Source organism: Pseudophryne corroboree, chromosome 6, assembly GCF_028390025.1.
Source record: "Pseudophryne corroboree isolate aPseCor3 chromosome 6, aPseCor3.hap2, whole genome shotgun sequence".
Classification (NCBI taxonomy): domain Eukaryota; kingdom Metazoa; phylum Chordata; class Amphibia; order Anura; family Myobatrachidae; genus Pseudophryne; species Pseudophryne corroboree.
Window position 1 is genome coordinate 840,759,075 of NC_086449.1, and position 25,901 is coordinate 840,784,975.

General features: G+C 46.3%; 1 protein-coding gene across 1 annotated transcript in view; it reads right to left on the bottom strand.

Moving 5' to 3' along the window:
* PIK3C2G (phosphatidylinositol-4-phosphate 3-kinase catalytic subunit type 2 gamma) overlaps positions 1–25,901 on the bottom strand; it is a 326,465-nt gene that overhangs the window by 19,606 nt on the left and 280,958 nt on the right. Inside the window, exons 22-24 of the mRNA XM_063930092.1 lie at positions 17,934–18,063; positions 12,340–12,455; positions 4,409–4,578 (exon numbers count right to left, since the gene is read on the bottom strand). Of these exons, the coding sequence (XP_063786162.1) occupies positions 4,409–4,578; positions 12,340–12,455; positions 17,934–18,063 (416 nt within the window). The remainder of the gene's footprint in view (positions 1–4,408; positions 4,579–12,339; positions 12,456–17,933; positions 18,064–25,901) is intronic.

The following is a 25,901-nucleotide window of genomic DNA, read 5'->3' on the forward strand; positions in this document are numbered from 1 at the left end:
GACCAGTGTCTTATAACATTGTATGTGTTCTCTGTCACCTCGGACACAAAACTCCATTATTCTCCAATCTGCCCCTCACAAAGCGGAGCCCCCAGGGGCTCATTCTGACTGCGCAGCCTGGCGTCTCATGGGCCGCGGCTCACAATACGTCCTCGGATGCTCTGCAGCGGTTTCTATGTTCAAACCATGTTTCCTAAATGGACAATGGGCCGAATTCAGACCTGATCGCAGCAACAACTGTGTTAGCAGATGGGCAAAACCATGTGCACCGCAGGTGGGCCAGATGTAACATGTGCACTGCAGGTGGGGCAGATGTAACATGTGCACCGCAGGTGGGGCAGATGTAACATGTGCACTGCAGGTGGGGCAGATGTAACGTGCACTGCAGGTGGGGCAGATGTAACATGTGCACCGCAGGTGGGCAAGATAAAACATGTGCACTGCAGGTGGGGCAGATGTAACGTGTGCACTGCAGGTGGGGCAGATGTAACATGTGCACCGCAGGTGGGCAAGATAAAACATGTGCACTGCAGGTGGGGCAGATGTAACGTGTGCACTGCAGGTGGGGCAAGATAAAACATGTGCACCGCAGGTGGGCAAGATAAAACATGTGCACTGCAGGTGGGGCAGATGTAACGTGTGCACTGCAGGTGGGGCAGATGTAACATGTGCACCGCAGGTGGGCAAGATAAAACATGTGCACTGCAGGTGGGGCAGATGTAACGTGCACTGCAGGTGGGGCAGATGTAACATGTGCGTGGCAGGTGGGGCAGATGTAACATGTGCACTGCAGATGGGGCAGATGTAACATGTGCACTGCAGGTGGGGCAGATGTAACATGTGCACTGCAGGTGGGGCAGATGTAACATGTGCACTGCAGGTGGGGCAGATGTAACATGTGCACTGCAGGTGGGGCAGATGTAACATGTGCAATGTAGCTGGGGCAGATAATACATGTGCCCTGCACATGTTACATCTGAAACACCCCCCCCCCCTGCAGTGCACATAGTTTTGCCCATCTGCTAACAAAGTTGCTCGACTCTGAATTAGGCCCTATGGGGGTCATGCCGACCTGATCGCAGTTCGCAGCGCAGCAATCGGGTTGGAACTGCTTATGCGCCAGCGCTGCAGTGCGCCAACGCATACTGGACGGACGAACGTTGTTTCCTAGCGATCGCCTTTGCCTGATTGACAGGTAGAGGCGGTCGCTGGGCGGGATGCGGTGGCACGGCGGCGTTTGGCCGCCGTTTTGGGGGCGCGGTCCGGTCCATGCAGGCGTGGCCGGACCATGCGGGGGGCGGGCCGCAGTGGCTGCGTACCATCACACGCAGCCGCTGCGACAAGGGCAGTGACGAGCAGGAGCTGCGCTGGCCGGGAGTTACTCGACAAATACAAAAGCATCGCCGCTGTGCGCGGGGGGGGGCAGACGGACATGCGGGGGACTAGCCCTGTGCCTCCGCATGTCAGGGAAGATGATCGTAGCTGTGACTCGGAATGACCCCCAATGTCCAGAACGACGCCAAGAACGGTGAGATCCCTGATGCTGCACAGAAGCCTCCTGAGAATGTCCGTGTCCCTCCGAGGGTCACTACTGCACTACTATTATTATTATCCTGTATATGGCGCCACAAGGGTTCCGCAGCGCCCATTACAGAGTACATAAATAATCAAACAGGAGAACAGCAACTTACAGTTGACGACAATATAGGACAAGTACAGGGTAAATAAACATAGCTACATCAGCAGATGACACTGGAATAAGTATCAGGTGGCAGAAGACTGCTGGATGTTGTGCAGTTGAAGATTATTAAAGTAAGAAAGGATAAGCACATGAGGGAAGAGGGCCCTGCTCGTGAGAGCTTACATTCGAAAAGGGAGGGGCAGATAGGTTATCTCCTCCCATGTGTCAGGACTGGACAGGCGGTAGGTCAGTGTGATGTTACCCCATGTGTCAGGACGGGACAGGCGGTAGGTCAGTGTGATGTTACCCCATGTGTCAGGGCTGGACAGGCGGTAGGTCAGTGTGATGTTACCCCATGTGTCAGGACTGGACAGGCGGTAGGTCAGTGTGATGTTACCCCATGTGTCAGGGCTGGACAGGCGGTAGGTCAGTGTGATGTTACCCCATGTGTCAGGACTGGACAGGCGGTAGGTCAGTGTGATGTTACCCCATGTGTCAGGGCTGGACAGGCGGTAGGTCAGCGTGATGTTACCCCATGTGTCAGGACTGGACAGGCGGTAGGTTAGCGTGATGTCACCCCATGTGTCAGGACTGGACAGGCGGTAGGTTAGCGTGATGTTACCCAATGTGTCAGGACTGGACAGGCGGTAGGTCAGTGTGATGTTACCCCATGTGTCAAGACGGGACAAGCGGTAGGTCAGCGTGGTGTTATCCCATGTGTCAGGACTGGACAGGCGGTAGGTTAGCGTGGTGTTACCCCATGTGTCAGGACTGGATAGGCGGTAGGTCAGTGTGATGTTATCCCATGTGTCAAGGCTGGACAGGCGGTTGGTCAGTGTGATGTTACCCCATGTGTCAAGACGGGACAGGCGGTAGGTTAGCGTGATGTTATCCCATGTGTCAGGACTGGACAGGCGGTAGGTCAGCGTGATGTTATCCAATGTGTCAGGACTGGACAGGCGGTAGGTTAGCGTGGTGTTACCCCATGTGTCAGGACTGGACAGGCGGTAGGTCAGCGTGATGTTACCCCATGTGTCAGGACTGGATAGGCGGTAGGTCAGTGTGATGTTACCCCATGTGTCAAGGCTGGACAGGCGGTTGGTCAGCGTGATGTTACCCCATGTGTCAAGACGGGACAGGCGGTAGGTCAGTGTGATGTTACCCCATGTGTCAGGACTGGACAGGCGGTAGGTTAGCGTGATGTTACCCCATGTGTCAGGGCTGGACAGGCGGTAGGTCAGTGTGATGTTACCCCATGTGTCAGGACTGGACAGGCGGTAGGTCAGTGTGATGTTACCCCATGTGTCAGGACGGGACAGGCGGTAGGTCAGTGTGATGTTACCCCATGTGTCCGGACTGGACAGGCGGTAGGTCAGTGTGATGTTACCCCATGTGTCAGGACTGGACAGGCGGTAGGTCAGTGTGATGTTACCCCATGTGTCAAGGCTGGACAGGCAGTAGGTCAGTGTGATGTTACCCCATGTGTCAGGACTGGATAGGCGGTAGGTCAGTGTGATGTTACCCCGTGTGTCAGGACTGGACAGGCGGTAGGTTAGCGTGATGTTACCCCATGTGTCAAGGCTGGACAGGCAGTAGGTCAGTGTGATGTTACCCCATGTGTCAGGACTGGACAGGCGGTAGGTTAGCGTGATGTTACCCCATGTGTCAGGACTGGACAGGCGGTAGGTTAGCGTGATGTTACCCCATGTGTCAGGGCTGGACAGGCAGTAGGTCAGCGTGATGTTACCCCATGTGTCAGGACTGGACAGGCGGTAGGTCAGTGTGATGTTACCCCATGTGTCAAGGCTGGACAGGCAGTAGGTCAGTGTGATGTTACCCCATGTGTCAGGACTGGATAGGCGGTAGGTCAGTGTGATGTTACCCCGTGTGTCAGGACTGGACAGGCGGTAGGTTAGCGTGATGTTACCCCATGTGTCAAGGCTGGACAGGCAGTAGGTCAGTGTGATGTTACCCCATGTGTCAGGACTGGACAGGCGGTAGGTTAGCGTGATGTTACCCCATGTGTCAGGACTGGACAGGCGGTAGGTTAGCGTGATGTTACCCCATGTGTCAGGGCTGGACAGGCAGTAGGTCAGCGTGATGTTACCCCATGTGTCAGGGCTGGACAGGCGGTAGGTCAGCGTGATGTTACCCCATGTGTCAGGGCTGGACAGGCGGTAGGTCAGCGTGATGTTACCCCATGTGTCAGGGCTGGACAGGCGGTAGGTCAGCGTGATGTTACCCCATGTGTCAGGACGGGACAGGCGGTAGATTAGCGTGGTGTTACCTCATGTGTCAGGACTGGACAGGCGGTAGGTCAGCGTGATGTTACCCCATGTGTCAGGGCTGGACAGGCGGTAGGTCAGCGTGATGTTACCCCATGTGTCAGGGCTGGACAGGCGGTAGGTCAGCGTGATGTTACCCCATGTGTCAGGACGGGACAGGCGGTAGATTAGCGTGGTGTTACCTCATGTGTCAGGACTGGACAGGCGGTAGGTCAGCGTGGTGTTATCCCATGTGTCAGGACGGGACAGGCGGTAGGTCAGCGTGGTGTTATCCCATGTGTCAGGACTGGACAGGCGGTAGGTCAGCGTGTTCTTGCTCCCATCTAGGGACATCCTTCCCCTTCCTCGCTGTTACTATCGGTAACTATCACTAACAAAACATTTTCTCCAGTCTGCGAGTCGGTAATCCCTGAAGCAGTCGGCGCACAGCGACACTCCTTACCTCTTCACTTTCCCAAACATCTGGGCGTTGCCTAGAAACTTCCCAAAGTCTATGTGAAACATGTGTCCGGCGGTTGTCAGCATGATATTGTCATTGTGGCGATCACAAACGCCCAGAATGAAGGTGATAACGCACCAGCCGGCGCAGGAACGCAGAAAGTTCTCAGAAGCCTAGAGATTAAACAGAGAAAAGGTTACTTACTGTACCCCGCCTACAGGTGATGCCGCTACTTACTGTACCCCGCCTACAGGTGACGCCGCTACTTACTGTACCCCGCCTACAGGTGACGCCGCTACTTACTGTACCCCGCCTGCAGGTGACGCCGCTACTTACTGTACCCCGCCTGCAGGTGACGCCGCTACTTACTGTACCCCGCCTACAGGTGACGCCGCTACTCACTGTACCCCGCCTACAGGTGACGCCGCTACTCACTGTACCCCGCCTACAGGTGACGCCGCTACTCACTGTACCCCGCCTACAGGTGACGCCGTTACTTACTGTACCCCGCCTACAGGTGACGCCGCTACTTACTGTACCCCGCCTACAGGTGACGCCGCTACTTACTGTACCCCGCCTACAGGTGACGCCGCTACTTACTGTACCCCGCCTACAGGTGACGCCGCTACTTACTGTACCCCGCCTACAGGTGACGCCGCTACTTACTGTACCCCGCTTACAGGTGACGCCGCTACTTACTGAACCCCGCCTACAGGTGACGCCGCTACTTACTGTACCCCGCCTACAGGTGACGCCGCTACTTACTGTACCCCGCCTACAGGTGACGCCGCTACTTACTGTACCCCGCCTACAGGTGACGCCGCTACTTACTGTACCCCGCCTACAGGTGACGCCGCTACTTACTGTACCCCGCCTGCAGGTGACGCCGCTACTTACTGTACCCCGCCTACAGGTGACGCCGCTACTCACTGTACCCCGCCTACAGGTGACGCCGCTACTCACTGTACCCCGCCTACAGGTGACGCTGCTACTTACTGTACCCCGCCTACAGGTGACGCCGCTACTTACTGTACCCCGCCTACAGGTGACGCCGCTACTTACTGTACCCCGCCTACAGGTGACGCCGCTACTTACTGTACCCCGCCTACAGGTGACGCCGCTACTTATTGTACCCCGCCTACAGGTGACGCCGCTACTTACTGTACCCCGCATTCAGGTGATGCCGCTACTTACTGTACTCCGCCTACAGGTGATGCTGCTACTTACTGTACCCCGCCTACAGGTGACGCCGCTACTTACTGTACCCCGCATTCAGGTGATGCCGCTACTTACTGTACTCCGCCTACAGGTGATGCTGCTACTTACTGTACTCCGCCTACAGGTGATGCTGCTACTTACTGTACTCCGCATTCAGGTGATGCTGCTACTTACTGTACTGCGCATTCAGGTGATGCTGCTACTTACTGTACTCCGCATTCAGGTGATGCTGCTACTTACTGTACCCCGCCTACAGGTGACGCCGCTACTTACTGTACCCCGCCTACAGGTGACGCCGCTACTTACTGTACCCCGCCTACAGGTGACGCCGCTACTTACTGTACCCCGCCTACAGGTGACGCCGCTACTTACTGTACCCCGCCTACAGGTGACGCCGCTACTTACTGTACCCCGCCTACAGGTGACGCCGCTACTTACTGTACCCCGCCTACAGGTGACGCCGCTACTTACTGTACTCCGCCTACAGGTGACGCCGCTACTTACTGTACTCCGCCTACAGGTGATGCTGCTACTTACTGTACTCCGCATTCTGGTGATGCTGCTACTTACTGTACCCCGCCTACAGGTGACGCTGCTACTTACTGTACTCCGCCTACAGGTGATGCTGCTACTTACTGTACTCCGCCTACAGGTGATGCTGCTACTTACTGTTCCCCGCCTACAGGTGATGCCGCTACTTACTGTACTCCGCATTCAGGTGATGCTGCTACTTACTGTACCCCGCCTACAGGTGACGCCGCTACTTACTGTACCCCGCCTACAGGTGACGCCGCTACTTACTGTACCCCGCATTCAGGTGATGCTGCTACTTACTGTACTCTGCCTACAGGTGATGCTGCTACTTACTGTACCATGCATTCAGGTGATGCTGCTACTTACTGTACCCCGCCTACAGGTGATGCCGCTACTTACTGTACCCCGCCTACAGGTGATGCTGCTACTTACTGTACCCCGCCTACAGGTGACGCTGCTACTTACTGTACCCCGCCTACAGGTGACGCCGCTACTTACTGTACCCCGCATTCAGGTGATGCTGCTACTTACTGTACTCCGCCTACAGGTGATGCCGCTACTTACTGTACCCCGCCTACAGGTGACGCCGCTACTTACTGTACCCCGCATTCAGGTGATGCTGCTACTTACTGTACTCCGCCTACAGGTGATGCTGCTACTTACTGTACTCCGCCTACAGGTGATGCTGCTACTTACTGTACTCCGCCTACAGGTGACGCCGCTACTTACTGTACTCCGCCTACAGGTGACTCCGCTACTTACTGTACCCCGCATTCAGGTGATGCTGCTACTTACTGTACTCCGCCTACAGGTGATGCCGCTACTTACTGTACCCCGCCTACAGGTGACGCCGCTACTTACTGTACCCCGGATTCAGGTGGCGCCGCTACTTACTGTACCCCGCCTACAGGTGACGCCGCTACTTACTGTACCCCGCCTACAGGTGACGCCGCTACTTACTGTACCCCGCCTACAGGTGACGCCGCTACTTACTGTACCCCGCCTACAGGTGACGCCGCTACTTACTGTACCCCGCCTACAGGTGACGCCGCTACTTACTGTACCCCGCCTGCAGGTGACGCCGCTATACTTACTGTACTCCGCTGTGGTACGATGTAACAGTGTGTGGTACGATGTAACAGTGTGTGGTACGATGTAACTGTGTGGTACGATGTAACTGTGTGGTACGATGTAACTGTGTGGTACGATGTAACAGTGTGTGATTAGGTAGTGTGTGGTACGATGCAACAGTGTGTGATTAGGTAGTGTGTGGTACGATGCAACAGTGTGTGATTAGGTAGTGTGTGGCGTACGATATAACAGTGTGTGGTATGATGTAACAGTGTGTGATTAGGTAGTGTTTGGTACGATGTAACAGTGTGTGGTACGATGTAACAGTGTGTGATTAGGTATTGTGTGGTACAATGTAACAGTGTGTGATTAGGTATTGTGTGGTACGATGTAACAGTGTGTGGTACGATGTAACAGTGTGTGATTAGGTAGTGTGTGGTACGATGTAACAGTGTGTGATTAGGTAGTGTGTGGCGTACGATATAACAGTGTGTAATTAGGTAGTGTGTGGTACGATGTAACAGTGTGTGATTAGGTAGTGTTTGGTACGATGTAACAGTGTGTGGCACGATGTAACAGTGTGTGATTAGGTATTGTGTGGTACGATGTAACAGTGTGTGGTACAATGCAACAGTGTGTGATTAGGTAGTGTGTGGCGTACGATATAACAGTGTGTGTTACGATGTAACAGTGTGTGATTAGGTAGTGTGTGGTACGATGTAACAGTGTGTGATTAGGTAGTGTGTGGTACGATGTAACAGTGTGTGATTAGGTAGTGTGTGGTATGATGTAACAGTGTGTGGTATGATGTAACAGTGTGTGATTAGGTAGTGTGCGGTATGATGTAACAGTGTGTGGTACGATGTAACAGTGTGTGATTAGGTAGTGTGTGGTACGATGTAACAGTGTGTGATTAGGTAGTGTGTGGTACGATGTAACAGTGTGTGATTAGGTAGTGTGTGGTACGATGTAACAGTGTGTTGTACAATGCAACAGTGTGTGATTAGGTAGTGTGTGGCGTACGATATAACAGTGTGTGTTACGATGTAACAGTGTGTGATTAGGTAGTGTGTGGTACGATGTAACAGTGTGTGATTAGGTAGTGTGTGGTACGATGTAACAGTGTGTGATTAGGTAGTGTGTGGTATGATGTAACAGTGTGTGGTATGATGTAACAGTGTGTGATTAGGTAGTGTGCGGTATGATGTAACAGTGTGTGGTACGATGTAACAGTGTGTGATTAGGTAGTGTGTGGTACGATGTAACAGTGTGTGATTAGGTAGTGTGTGGTATGATGTAACAGTGTGTGGTATGATGTAACAGTGTGTGATTAGGTAGTGTGCGGTATGATGTAACAGTGTGTGGTACGATGTAACAGTGTGTGATTAGGTAGTGTGTGGCGTACGATATAACAGTGTGTAATTAGGTAGTGTGTGGTACGATGTAACAGTGTGTGATTAGGTATTGTGTGGTATGATGTAACACTGTGTGATTAGGTATTGTGTGGTACGATGTAACAGTGTGTGGTACGATGTAACAGTGTGTGATTAGGTAGTGTGTGGTACGATGTAACAGTGTGTGATTAGGTAGTGTATGGCGTACGATATAACAGTGTGTGGTACGATGTAACCAGAGCCGGCGCTAGCCGCTCAGCAGCTCCTGCAAAGCAGGGAGGCGCAGGGACGAAGAGGCGCTCTCCCCGCTTTGCTGCTGCTGGCTGCCGCTGCCGTCTGTCACACTGTGGCAGACGCTGGCAGCATGAAGCGCAGCTCCGGCTCAGTCCCTCCGGCACCCTCCTCTTCTCTCCTCCTACTCCTCCCCACAGCCGACCCAACCTATACGCGGGGTAAGCGGCTGAGGCGCAGCCATGGAGATAAACCAATCGCGGACCGGCATCCAATCAGGCGGGTAGCACCACATTTGAAATAGCCGCTGACTTCTACCAGACGACACCAGTAGAAGTAGAAGATCTCCGTGATGCCTAGCTCCTACTGCGTTAATTTTGCCACCTTCTCCCAAACTAACCCTAAGTCCCTCCAGCCGTGGCTTACCAGTGATGAAGTTTGGTGGCGGCTTGATCGGAATCCCAGCACCAGCATTTAATTTGATATTGGGATGCCGGCGTCGGCATTCCAATAAGTGTCAGGATTCCGGCGTCGACGCAAGTATCTTAACCGCATCCCATCTGCTAATGTGCTATGCTTTCTAAGTTCCCTGTGTGTCTGTGGTAACTTGCTGCTGCTCTGTATGGGACGATGTGAAGAGAGCAGGTGGTTATAGTGCTCGCTGACTGTGATGTGAGACGGTCTGTATTAATGTGTCATGCGTTAAACAGAACTTTTGGCGGGAGCATCATGGTCTGTAAGTGATGCATTCATACTTGTGAGTTACAGCAGGGTTATCTAATCATAAATAATAATAATGTATGAAATCTGGAATATTATATACCTAAAGCAATATTTTCAGTTTTTCTTTTATGTAGAACTAGCTTTATGTGAGTGGGGCACCAGTTGATGCCCCACCTGCATTATAGCTCCACCCACAATATCCAAAGTGAGGGGCGCCAAAATCTATATTCGCTTACCGAAAAAACTAGGCTTGGGCCGGCCCTGCTCCTCCCCACTGCATTTTTGACAGCGGTGCCCACAGCACTCTGTGCGGTAAATACAGCACTCCCCAGTCTCTGCAATCCTCCTGTGGACATTAGTGTAAGGGACATTAAGTGTTGAACTACTACTGTGGGCATTGTGTGTGGCACGACTACTGTGGGCATTGTGTGTGGCACGACTACTGTGGGCGTTGTGTGTGACACGACTACTGTGGACGTTGTGTGTGGCACGACTACTGTGGGCGTTGTGTGTAAGGGGCACGACTACTGAGGGCATTATGTGTAAGGGACACGACTACTGTGGGCATTATGTGTAAGGGACACGACTACTGTGGGCGTTGTGTGTAAGGGGCACAACTACTGTGGGCATTATGTGTAAGGGACACGACTACTGCGGGCTTCATGTGTATAGTAGAGACACTACTTTGGGTATTGTGTATAAGGAGCACTACTACGTATCATAATGTGAATTAGGTACACTACTATTTGGTGTAATATGAATCAGGGGCACTACGTGTGGTATAATTTCAATAAGATTGTGATATACTGTGTGTGGCGTAATTTGAATTGAGGGTACTATTGTGTGTCCACGCCCCTTCCATGTGAGATCACACCCCATTGGCAAGCACCGTCCCTTTAATACGCATGGGAGGGCGCAAATGTATTGTTTGCAGGAGGGTGCCGAACACCCTAGCACCGGCCCTGGATGTAACAGTGTGTGATTAGGTAGTGTGTGGTATGATGTAACAGTGTGTGGTATGATGTAACAGTGTGTGATTAGGTAGTGTGTGGTATGATGTAACAGTGTGTGTTACGATGTAACAGTGTGTGATTAGGTATTGTGTGGTATGATGTAACAGTGTGTGGTACGATGTAACAGTGTGTGATTAGGTAGTGTGTGGTACGATGTAACAGCGTGTGATTAGGTAGTGTGTGGCGTACGATATAACAGTGTGTGGTACGATGTAACAGTGTGTGATTAGGTAGTGTGTGGTATGATGTAACAGTGTGTGGTACGATGTAACAGTGTGTGATTAGGTAGTGTGTGGTACGATGTAACAGCGTGTGATTAGGTAGTGTGTGGTGTACGATATAACAGTGTGTGGTACGATGTAACAGTGTGTGATTAGGTAGTGTGTGGTATGATGTAACAGTGTGTGGTACGATGTAACAGTGTGTGATTAGGTATTGTGTGGTACGATGTAACAGTGTGTGGTACGATGTAACAGTGTGTGATTAGGTAGTGTGTGGTACGATGTAACAGTGTGTGATTAGGTATTTTGTGTGGTACGATGTAACAGTGTGTGATTAGGTAGTGTGTGGTATGATGTAACAGTGTGTGGTACGATGTAACAGTGTGTGATTAGGTATTGTGTGGTACGATGTAACAGTGTGTGGTACGATGTAACAGTGTGTGATTAGGTAGTGTGTGGTACGATGTAACAGTGTGTGATTAGGTATTTTGTGTGGTACGATGTAACAGTGTGTGATTAGGTAGTGTGTGGTATGATGTAACAGTGTGTGGTACGATGTAACAGTGTGTGATTAGGTAGTGTGTGGTACGATGTAACAGCGTGTGATTAGGTAGTGTGTGGTGTAAGATATAACAGTGTGTGGTACGATGTAACAGTGTGTGATTAGGTAGTGTGTGGTATGATGCAACAGTGTGTGGTACGATGTAACAGTGTGTGATTAGGTATTGTGTGGTACGATGTAACAGTGTGTGGTACGATGTAACAGTGTGTGGTACGATGTAACAGTGTGTGATTAGGTAGTGTGCGGTGTGATGTAACAGTGTGTGGTACGATGCAACAGTGTATGATTAGGTAGTGTGTGGCGTACGATATAACAGTGTGCGGTACGATGTAACAGTGTGTGATTAGGTAGTGTGTGGTACGATGTAACAGTGTGTGATTAGGTAGTGTGTGGTACGATGTAACAGTGTGTGGTATGATGTAACAGTGTGTGATTAGGTAGTGTGTGGTATGATGTAACAGTGTGTGGTACGATGTAACAGTGTGTGATTAGGTAGTGTGTGGTACGATGTAACAGTGTGTGATTAGGTATTGTGTGGTACGATGTAACAGTGTGTGATTAGGTAGTGTGCGGAGTGTTATTATGTAGCTGAGTATATCCCCAGTGATTAGAGTGAAGCAGCCTGTAACCTTGCCTCGTGTTAGCAGTAAGAGAAGAATCACAGCTCAAGGCTGATTAATGGGATGAGAAATGAAAATTGGATTTCTGATAAGGGAGTTAGGAGAAGAGAATCTTCATGTAACACGCAGTGAGAATTCTGGCCAGATGGCGAGCGATATAAATGCATTATGCAGTATTATTCTGACCATCATGAGCAGATCTCAGCCTCCGTATGATAACATGACAGGTAATACGGACCGAGCAAATCACCCAACAATCCAGCAACTTATTTATTTTACATCTGTACCGGAGATCTCACCAAAATGTGACTGTCAGTGAAAAGGTTAATAGCAAGGAAGGTAAATACCGTCTTGTTGTTTTTAAACCACTTTTTCATCGAGGTGTCTTTTAAAGGTCCAAAAATCCCCGTCTTGTTCTGTATTTTTGCCAGAGTTGTAGAATCTGGAACCATCTGAATCAAACCTGTACAAAAAACCCTAATGTGATGAATCCGAGAAACACATGTCTTCATAGCTTCATAGCTTTGTGTAACATGATGAACATACAGTATATTGGAGACGAAACACAAATAACTGTTCTCTCCACACATCACTACTAGACATTCTACCAATCACTGCTGGAGATTCTACTATCACTCTTCTACCGATCACTGCTGGACATTCTACCAATCACTGCTGGTCATTCTACTATCACTCTTCTACCGATCACTGCTGGACATTCCAATATCACTCTTCTACCGATCACTGCTGGACATTCTACCAATCACTGCTGGTAATTCTACTATCACTCTTCTACCAATCACTGCTGGACATTCCAATATCACTCTTCTACCGATCACTGCTGGTAATTCTACCATCATTCTTCTACCGATCACTGCTGGTCATTCTACTATCACTCTTCTACCAATCACTGCTGGACATTCTACCATCACTCTTCTGCCAATCACTGCTGGTCATTCTACTATCACTCTTCTACCAATCACTGCTGGTCATTCTACTATCACTCTTCTACCAATCACTGCTGGACATTCTACCGATCACTGCTGGTAATTCTACTATCACTCTTCTACCAATCACTGCTGGACATTCTACTATCACTCTTCTACCAATCACTGCTGGACATTCTACTATCACTCTTCTATCAATCACTGCTGGACATTCTACCGATCACTGCTGGTAATTCTACCATCACTCTTCTTCCGATCACTGCTGGACATTCTACTATCACTCTTCTACCAATCACTGCTGGACATTCTACTATCACTCTTCTACCAATCACTGCTGGACATTCTACCGATCACTGCTGGTAATTCTACTATCACTCTTCTACCAATCACTGCTGGACATTCTAATATCACTCTTCTACCAATCACTGCTGGACATTCTACTATCACTCTTCTACCAATCACTGCTGGACATTCTTCCGATCACTGCTGGTAATTCTACTATCACTCTTCTACCAATCACTGCTGGACATTCTACTATCACTCTTCTACCAATCACTGCTGGACATTCTACCAATCACTGCTGGTCATTCTATTATCACTCTTCTACCGATCACTGCTGGACATTCCAATATCACTCTTCTACCGATCACTGCTGGTAATTCTACCATCACTCTTCTACTGATCACTGCTAGTCATTCTACCATCACTCTTCTACCAATAACTGCTGGACATTCTACCATCACTCTTCTGCCAATCACTGCTGGTCATTCTACCATCGCTCTTCTACCGATCACTGCTGGTCATTCTACCATCACTCTTCTACCAATCACTGCTGGTCATTCTACTATCACTCTTCTACCAATCACTGCTGGTCATTCTACTATCACTCTTCTACCGATCACTGCTGGTCATTCTACTATCACTCTTCTACCGATCACTGCTGGTCATTCTACTATCACTCTTCTACCAATCACTGCTGGTCATTCTACTATCACTCTTCTACCGATCACTGCTGGTCATTCTACTATCACTCTTCTACCAATCACTGCTGGTCATTCTATTATCACTCTTCTACCAATCACTGCTGGTCATTCTACTATCACTCTTCTACCAATCACTGCTGGGCATTCTACTATCACTCTTCTACCAATCACTGCTGGTCATTCTACCATTAATCTTCTACCAATCACTGCTGGTCATTCTACTATCACTCTTCTACCAATCACTGCTGGACATTCTACTATCACTCTTCTACCAATCACTGCTGGTGATTCTATTATCACTCTTCTACCAATCACTACTAGACATTCTACCATCACTCTTCTACCGATCACTGCTGGTCATTCTACCATCACTCTTCTACCGATCACTTCTGGTCTTTCTACCATCATCTCTTTCACTGATCACTGCTGGTCATTCTATTATCACTCTTCTACCGATCACTGCTGGTCATTCTAATATCATTCTTCTACCAATCACTGCTGGTCATTCTACCATCACTCTTCTACCGATCACTGCTGGTCATTCTACCATCACTCTTCTACCAATCACTGCTGGTCATTCTACTATCACTCTTCTACCAATCACTGCTGGTCATTCTACTATCACTCTTCTACCGATCACTGCTGGTCATTCTACTATCACTCTTCTACCGATCACTGCTGGTCATTCTACTATCACTCTTCTACCAATCACTGCTGGTCATTCTACTATCACTCTTCTACCGATCACTGCTGGTCATTCTACTATCACTCTTCTACCAATCACTGCTGGTCATTCTATTATCACTCTTCTACCAATCACTGCTGGTCATTCTACTATCACTCTTCTACCAATCACTGCTGGGCATTCTACTATCATAGTAACATAGTATCTGAGGTTGAAAAAAGACAATTGTCCATCGAGTTCAACCTATTTGTGGTGTCCTCTGCATGATGATTTGACTAAATAGTAACTATAATGCATGACTATGCACCATACCCCTGGATATCCTTATCCAATAGGAATTTATCTAACCCATTCTTAAAGGTGTTGACAGATTCCGCCATTACAACTCCCTCGGGCAGGGAATTCCAAACACGTATTGTCCTTACCGTGAAAAAGCCTTTACGCCGTATTGTGCGGAATCTCCTCTCCTCTAACCTGAGCGAGTGTCCACGAGTCCTCTGTGTTGATCTAACCAAAAACAGGTCCCGCGCAAGCTCTGAGTATTGTCCCCTTATATATTTGTAGATGTTGATCATATCCCCTCTTAGTCTCCGCTTTTCCAATGTAAACATGCCTAGTCTTTCAAGCCTTTCCTTGTATTCCATCGTCTCCATGCCCTTAATTAGTTTGGTCGCCCTCCTTTGTACCTTTTCAAGCTCCAGGATATCCTTTTTGTAGTACGGTGCCCAGAACTGTACACAGTATTCAAGGTGTGGCCTCACTAGTGATTTATATAATGGGAGTATAATACTCTCGTCCCTAGCATCAATACCCCGTTTTATGCATGCTAATATCTTATTAGCCTTCTTTGCTGCAGTCCTACTTTGGGTACTACTGCTTAGCTTGCTATCTATGAGGACACCTAAGTCCTTTTCCAGTACAGAATCCCCTAATTTTACCCCATTTAGTAGGTAGGTGTTATTTTTGTTCTTGTTACCACAGTGCATTACCTTACACTTGTCTGTGTTGAAGCGCATTCTCCATTTGGCTGCCCATGCTTCTAATTTAACTAAGTCGTTCTGAAGAGACTCGGCATCCTCCTCTGTATTTATAGCCTTACACAATTTGGTATCATCTGCAAAAATTGACACCATGCTCTCTAGACCTTCTGTTAGGTCGTTAATGAAAATATTGAACAATAGCGGTCCTAATAATGAGCCTTGCGGCACACCACTTAGCACTTCAGTCCAAGTTGAAAAATATCCATTAACCACAACGCGCTGCTTCCTATTATCTAACCAGTTTTTGACCCAAGTGCATATTGTGCTTCCTAGCCCTGATTCTTGTAGCTTGTATATAAGTCTCATGTGTGGTACAGTATCAAACGCTTTGGCAAAGTCTAAAAAGATTACATCCACGTCTTTACCCTGATCTAGGTTTGCGCTTACTGTTTCATAAAAGCCAAGTAAGTTGGTTTGACAGGATCTGTCCTTCATAAACCCATGTTGATTCCTTTTAATGACCTTATTGGTTTCAATGAACTTCTGAATACTATCTCTTAGAATACCTTCCAATACTTTCCCCACTATAGATGTAAGACTAACTGGTCTATAATTACCTGGTTCAGCTTTACTTCCCTTTTTGAATATAGGCACTACTTCCGCTATACGCCAGTCTTTGGGAACCATACCTGATATAACTGAATCCTCAAAGATCAGAGATAGCGGTTTTGCCAGTTCAGAGTGAAGCTCCATTAGAACCCTTGGATGAATACCATCGGGCCCTGGTGATTTATTAATCTTTAAATGTTTTAATCGGTGACAGACTACTTCCTCGCTTAAATAAGTACCTATCAGTGTGATATTGTCCTTATTGAGATTGTGTGTCAGTCCCTGAATTGGGTCCTCTCTAGTGAATACTGTTGAAAAAAACTCATTTAGTGTGTTCGCTATGTCATTATCATTTTTGCTTAAGACTCCCAACGTGTCCTTCAAAGGGCCTATACTCTCCTTTTTTAATCTCTTGCTATTGATGTATTTAAAGAATTTTTTGGGATTTGCTTTGCTTTCCTTTGCTACTAGTTTTTCAGTTTCTACTTTAGCCGCTCTTATTTCCTTTTTGCAATTTTTGTTACATTCCTTATAGTGCTGAAATGACTCTGCTTCCCCGTCAGATTTGTATTTTTTAAATGCTCGCCTTTTCTTGCCCATAAGTTCCTTAATCTTTTTGTTAAGCCACATCGGTTTTTGATTTTTATTCCCTTTTTTGCTACTCATAGGAATATATTTGAGTGTATTTTTAGCTAGCAGGAATTTTAGTACCTCCCATTTCTCCGTAGTATTTTTTCCTAAAAACAAACCTTCCCATTCAATATCCCTGAAAAATACCCTCATCATTTAAAAATTTGCTTTGCTAAAATTTAAAGTCCTAGTTGAGCCAGTATAGGGCTGTTTGTAGAAACTGATATTGAATGTGACCATATTATGGTCGCTGTTTCCTACCAATCACTGCTGGTCATTCTACCATTACTCTTCTACCAATCACTGCTGGTCATTCTACTATCACTCTTCTACCAATCACTGCTGGACATTCTACTATCACTCTTCTACCAATCACTGCTGGTGATTCTATTATCACTCTTCTACCAATCACTACTAGACATTCTACCATCACTCTTCTACCGATCACTGCTGGTCATTCTACCATCACTCTTCTACCGATCACTTCTGGTCTTTCTACCATCATCTCTTTCACTGATCACTGCTGGTCATTCTATTATCACTCTTCTACCGATCACTGCTGGTCATTCTAATATCACTCTTCTACCAATCACTGCTGGTCATTCTACTATCACTCTTCTACCAATCACTGCTGGTCATTCTACCATCACTCATCAACTGTAATTGCAGGACAGTCTACATTTGATCAACTGTTGATCATTGCTGGATATTTAATATGTAATCTTCGATTTGTTATTTTTGGACTTTTTGCCTTCACCCAACCATTGAAACTTCACTTACAGTCTTATTTTTTAGTGTTGTCCATCTCCAAACATATGTAAGTCAGACTTTTACCTTCACTTAACCACTTATTCCTATACAGTCACCCGACCTACCATAACTGCTGAGCCTACATCATAACTCACCTCTGACGTTCCTTATAGCTTTACATAACTATCAATCATCAATGAGTCACATACTTCAATAGGACCTCTGCTCATGCATGGTGGACAGTATCAGGAGAGTCCACAAACCTACAGGTCATGGCTGGACTTCAGACCTCTGGGCAGCAACTGATAATCTCTGCACATTTTCTCCAGAACTTCTTATAAGCTCTACTTAATGTACCTTGCTTTCTTCCTGTTGATAAACACTTGTAGGTGATCATACGCAGGTCTAAGCCCTCATGGAGCCAAATTCTGTCCATTAATTCAACAAACTGGAGAACCAGCATGTCCTGCCGAATATCGTCTCCAATCTAGAGAAGATTATATAACATTAATGTTCATTCAGATACGTCACACTGAGAAATACAAAAATACTGAAAATAGGAACATAAGCCCCATCAATTAGAAGTTTCACCTCCCACAATAAACAAAAATACGCCGGTGCATCAAAAGGATATTCAATTCCAAAACGTGAAAAATATCACAGGTGAAACAATGCATTTTGCGCATATTATTACTCGCACCTTCAAAAGGTGGAGAAAAGTTTTCAAATCTGGAAAGGTTACACAAAAAACGTTTTTTTCGCATTAGATAGACAAGATCTGGGTGCTGCACGCATTTTACTGTACATGTAATGGTTGCAATTCTTCAAGGTTTAATGCATGAGGCTATTTTGAGGTTTTCGTAATCTCCCTGCAAACTGTGATTGGCTGGAGGTTTGCTTTGGTAATTGTGCAATTCCACCAATTCTGCAATAGAGCAGTCTGCTCCCAGTTACAGCCAGTTACGGAGTTTGGCGCAGTCAGATGGAACAAGTTGTAAACGGTTACTTCAGGAATGTAACAAGATTCAGTTACTTGTGTAGGATAAACAACCAACTCAGTACTTGCACGCAGTATTACCGCCATATCCATCATTACCTGCATCACACAGCACAGTATTACCGCCATATTCATCATTACCTGCATCACACAGCACAGTATTACCGCCATATTAATCATTAGCTGCATCACACAGCACAGTATTACCGCCATATTCATCATTACCTGCATCACACAGCACAGTATTAGCGCCATATTCATTATTACCTGCATCACACAGCACAGTATTACCGCCATATTCACCATTACCTGCATCACACAGCGCCATATTTATCATAACACATCACACAGCACAGTATTACCACCATATTCATCATTACCTGCATCACACAGCACAGTATTACCGCCATATTCATCATTACCTGCATCACACAGCACAGTATTACCGCCATATTCATCATTACCTGCATCACACAGTATTACCGCCATATTCATCATTACCTGCATCACACAGCACAGTATCACCACCATATTCATCATTACCTGCATCACACAGCACAGTATCACCGCCATATTCATCATTACCTGCATCACACAGCACAGTATTACCGCCATATTCACCATTACCTGCATCACACAGCACAGTATTACCGCCATATTCATCATTACCTGCATCACACAGCACAGTATTACCACCATATTCATCATTACCTGCATCACACAGCACAGTATTACCGCCATATTCATCATTACCTGCATCACACAGTATTACCGCCATATTCATCATTACCTGCATCACACAGCACAGTATTACCGCCATATTCATCATTACCTGCATCACACAGCACAGTATCACCGCCATATTCATCATTACCTGCATCACACAGCACAGTATTACCGCCATATTCACCATTACCTGCATCACACAGCACAGTATTAGCGCCATATTCATCATTACCTGCATCACACAGCACAGTATTACCGCCATATTCATCATTAGCTGTATCACACAGTATTACCGCCATATTCATCATTAGCTGTATCACACAGTATTACCGCCATATTCATCATTAGCTGTATCACACAGTATTACCGCCATATTCATCATTAGCTGTATCACACAGTATTACCGCCATATTCATCATTAGCTGTATCACACAGTATTACCGCCATATTCATCATTAGCTGCATCACACAGCACAGTATTACCGCCATATTCATCATTACCTGCATCACACAGCACAGTATTAGCGCCATATTCATCATTACCTGCATCACACAGCACAGTATTAGCGCCATATTCATCATTACCTGCATCACACAGCACAGTATTACCACCATATTCATCATTACCTGCATCACACAGCACAGTATTACCGCCATATTCACCATTACCTGCATCACACAGCACAGTATTACCGCCATATTCATCATTACCTGCATCACACAGCACAGTATTACCACCATATTCATCATTACCTGCATCACACAGCACAGTATTACCGCCATATTCATCATTACCTGCATCACACAGTATTACCGCCATATTCATCATTACCTGCATCACACAGCACAGTATCACCGCCATATTCATCATTACCTGCATCACATAGCACAGTATCACCGCCATATTCATCATTACCTGCATCACACAGCACAGTATTACCGCCATATTCACCATTACCTGCATCACACAGCACAGTATTACCGCCATATTCATCATTACCTGCATCACACAGCACAGTATTACCACCATATTCATCATTACCTGCATCACACAGCACAGTATTACCGCCATATTCATCATTACCTGCATCACACAGTATTACCGCCATATTCATCATTACCTGCATCACACAGCACAGTATCACCGCCATATTCATCATTACCTGCATCACACAGCACAGTATTACCGCCATATTCACCATTACCTGCTTCACACAGCACAGTATTAGCACCATATTCATAATTACCTGCATCACACAGCACAGTATTACCGCCATATTCATCATTACCTGCATCACACAGTATTACCGCCATATTCATCATTACCTGCATCACACAGCACAGTATTACCGCCATATTCATCATTAGCTGCATCACACAGCACAGTATTACCGCCATATTCATCATCAGCTGCATCACACAGCACAGTATTAGCGCCATATTCATCATCAGCTGCATCACACAGCACAGTATTAGCGCCATATTCATCATCAGCTGCATCACACAGCACAGTATTAGCGCCATATTCATCATTACATGCATCACACAGCACAGTATTACCGCCATATTCATCATTAGCTGTATCACACAGTATTACCGCCATATTCATCATTACCTGCATCACACAGCACAGTATTACCGCCATATTCATCATTACCTGCATCACACAGCACAGTATTACCGCCATATTCATCATTACCTGCATCACACAGCACAGTATTACCGCCATATTCATCATTACCTGCATCACACAGCACAGTATTAGCGCCATATTCATCATTACCTGCATCACACAGCACAGTATTACCACCATATTCATCATTACCTGCATCACACAGCACAGTATTACCGCCATATTCACCATTACCTGCATCACACAGCACAGTATTACCGCCATATTCATCATTACCTGCATCACACAGCACAGTATTACCACCATATTCATCATTACCTGCATCACACAGCACAGTATTACCGCCATATTCATCATTACCTGCATCACACAGCACAGTATTACCGCCATATTCATCATTACCTGCATCACACAGCACAGTATCACCGCCATATTCATCATTACCTGCATCACACAGCACAGTATCACCGCCATATTCATCATTATCTGCATCACACAGTACAGTATTACTGCCATATTCACCATTACCTGCATCACACAGCACAGTATTACCGCCATATTCATCATTACCTGCATCACACAGCACAGTATTACCACCATATTCATCATTACCTGCATCACACAGCACAGTATTACCGCCATATTCATCATTACCTGCATCACACAGTATTACCGCCACATTCATCATTACCTGCATCACACAGCACAGTATCACCGCCATATTCATCATTACCTGCATCACACAGCACAGTATCACCGCCATATTCATCATTACCTGCATCACACAGCACAGTATTACCGCCATATTCACCATTACCTGCATCACACAGCACAGTATTAGCGCCATATTCATCATTACCTGCATCACACAGCACAGTATTACCGCCATATTCATCATTACCTGCATCACACAGCACAGTATTACCGCCATATTCATCATTACCTGCATCACACAGCACAGTATTACCGCCATATTCATCATTAGCTGTATCACACAGTATTACCGCCATATTCATCATTACCTGCATCACACAGCACAGTATTACCGCCATATTCATCATTATCTGCATCACACAGCACAGTATTACCGCCATATTCATCATTACCTGCATCATACAGCACAGTATTAGCGCCATATTCATCATTACCTGCATCACACAGCACAGTATTACCACCATATTCATCATTACCTGCATCACACAGCACAGTATTACCACCATATTCATCATTACCTGCATCACACAGCACAGTATTACCGCCATATTCATCAGTACCTGTATCACACAGCACAGTATTACCACCATATTCATTATTACCTGCATCACACAGCACAGTATTACCGCCATATTCATCATTACCTGCATCACACAGCACAGTATTACCACCATATTCATCATTACCTGCATCACACAGCACAGTATTACCGCCATATTCACCATTACCTGCATCACACAGCACAGTATTACCGCCATATTCATCATTACCTGCATCACACAGCACAGTATTACCGCCATATTCATCATTACCTGCATCACACAGTATTACCGCCATATTCATCATTACCTGCATCACACAGCACAGTATCACCGCCATATTCATCCTTACCTGCATCACACAGCACAGTATCACCGCCATATTCATCATTACCTGCATCACACAACAAAGTATTACCGCCATATTCACCATTACCTGCATCACACAGCACAGTATTACCGCCATATTCATCATTACCTGCATCACACAGCACAGTATTACCGCCATATTCACCATTACCTGAATCACACAGCACAGTATTACCGCCATATTCATCATTACCTGCATCACACAGTATTACCGCCATATTCATCATTACCTGCATCACACAGCACAGTATCACCGCCATATTCATCATTACCTGCATCACAAAGCACAGTATCACCACCATATTCATCATTACCTGCATCACACAGCACAGTATTACCGCCATATTCACCATTACCTGCATCACACAGCACAGTATTAGCGCCATATTCATCATTACCTGCATCACACAGCACAGTATTACCACCATATTCATCATTACCTGCATCACACAGCACAGTATTACCGCCATATTTACCATTACCTGCATCACACAGCACAGTATTACCGCCATATTCATCATTAGCTGCATCACACAGCACAGTATTACCGCCATATTCATCATCAGCTGCATCACACAGCACAGTATTAGCGCCATATTCATCATTACCTGCATCACACAGCACAGTATTACCGCCATATTCATCATTACCTGCATCACACAGCACAGTATTACCGCCATATTCATCATTAGCTGTATATCACAGTATTACCGCCATGTTCATCATTACCTACAGCACTCAGCACAGTATTACCGCCATATTCATCATTACCTGCATCACACAGTATTACCGCCATATTCATCATTACCTGCATCACACAGCACAGTATCACCGCCATATTCATCATTACCTGCATCACACAGCACAGTATCACCGCCATATTCATCATTACATGCATCACACAGCACAGTATTACCGCCATATTCACCATTACCTGCATCACACAGCACAGTTTTACCGCCATATTCATCATTACCTGCATCACACAGCACAGTATTACCACCATATTCATCATTACCTGCATCACACAGCACAGTATTACCGCCATATTCATCATTAGCTGTATCCTACAGTATTACCGCCATATTCATCATTACCTGCATCACACAGCACAGTATCACCGCCATATTCATCATTACCTGCATCACACAGCACAGTATTACCGCCATATTCACCATTACCTGCATCACACAGCACAGTATTAGCGCCATATTCATCATTACCTGCATCACACAGCACAGTATTACCGCCATATTCATCATTACCTGCATCACACAGCACAGTATTACCGCCATATTCATCATTACCTGCATCACACAGTATTACCGCCATATTCATCATTACCTGCATCACACAGCACAGTATTACCGCCATATTCATCATTACCTGCATCACACAGCACAGTATTACCGCCATATTCATCATTAGCTGCATCACACAGCACAGTATTACCGCCATATTCATCATCAGCTGCATCACACAGCACAGTATTAGCGCCATATTCATCATCAGCTGCATCACACAGCACAGTATTAGCGCCATATTCATCATTACATGCATCACAGAGCACAGTATTACCGCCATATTCATCATTAGCTGTATCACACAGTATTACCGCCATATTCATCATTACCTGCATCACACAGCACAGTATTACCGCCATATTCATCATTACCTGCATAGCACAGTATTACCGCCATATTCATCATTACCTGCATCACACAGCACAGTATTACCGCCATATTCATCATTACCTGCATCACACAGCACAGTATTACCGCCATTTTCATCATTACCTGCATCACACAGCACAGTATTACCGCCATATTCATCATTACCTGCATCACACAGCACAGTATTAGCGCCATATTCATCATTACCTGCATCACACAGCACAGTATTACCACCATATTCATCATTACCTGCATCACACAGCACAGTATTACCGCCATATTCACCATTACCTGCATCACACAGCACAGTATTACCGCCATATTCATCATTACCTGCATCACACAGCACAGTATTACCGCCATATTCATCATTACCTGCATCACACAGCACAGTATTACCGCCATATTCATCATTACCTGCATCACACAGTATTACCGCCATATTCATCATTACCTGCATCTCACAGCACAGTATCACCGCCATATTCATCATTACCTGCATCACACAGCACAGTATCACCGCCATATTCATCATTACCTGCATCACACAGCACAGTATTACCGCCATATTCACCATTACCTGCATCACACAGCACAGTATTACCGCCATATTCATCATTACCTGCATCACACAGCACAGTATTACCACCATATTCATCATTACCTGCATCACACAGCACAGGATTACCGCCATATTCATCATTACCTGCATCACACAGCACAGTATTACCTCCATATTCATCATTAGCTGTATCACACAGTATTACCGCCATATTCATCATTACCTGCATCACACAGCACAGTATCACCGCCATATTCATCATTACCTGCATCACACAGCACAGTATTACCGCCATATTCACCATTACCTGCATCACACAGCACAGTATTAGCGCCATATTCATCATTACCTGCATCACACAGCACAGTATTACCGCCATATTCATCATTACCTGCATCACACAGTATTACCGCCATATTCATCATTACCTGCATCACACAGCACAGTATTACCGCCATATTCATCATTACCTGCATCACACAGCACAGTATTACCGCCATATTCATCATTAGCTGCATCACACAGCACAGTATTACCGCCATATTCATCATCAGCTGCATCACACAGCACAGTATTAGCGCCATATTCATCATCAGCTGCATCACACAGCACAGTATTAGCGCCATATTCATCATTACATGCATCACACAGCACAGTATTACCGCCATATTCATCATTAGCTGTATCACACAGTATTACCGCCATATTCATCATTACCTGCATCACACAGCACAGTATTACCGCCATATTCATCATTACCTGCATCACACAGCACAGTATTACCGCCATATTCATCATTACCTGCATCACACAGCACAGTATTACCGCCATATTCATCATTACCTGCATCACACAGCACAGTATTACCGCCATATTCATCATTACCTGCATCACACAGCACAGTATTAGCGCCATATTCATTACCTGCATCACACAGCACAGTATTACCACCATATTCATCATTACCTGCATCACACAGCACAGTATTACCGCCATATTCACCATTACCTGCATCACACAGCACAGTATTACCGCCATATTCATCATTACCTGCATCACACAGCACAGTATTACCGCCATATTCATCATTACCTGCATCACATAGCACAGTA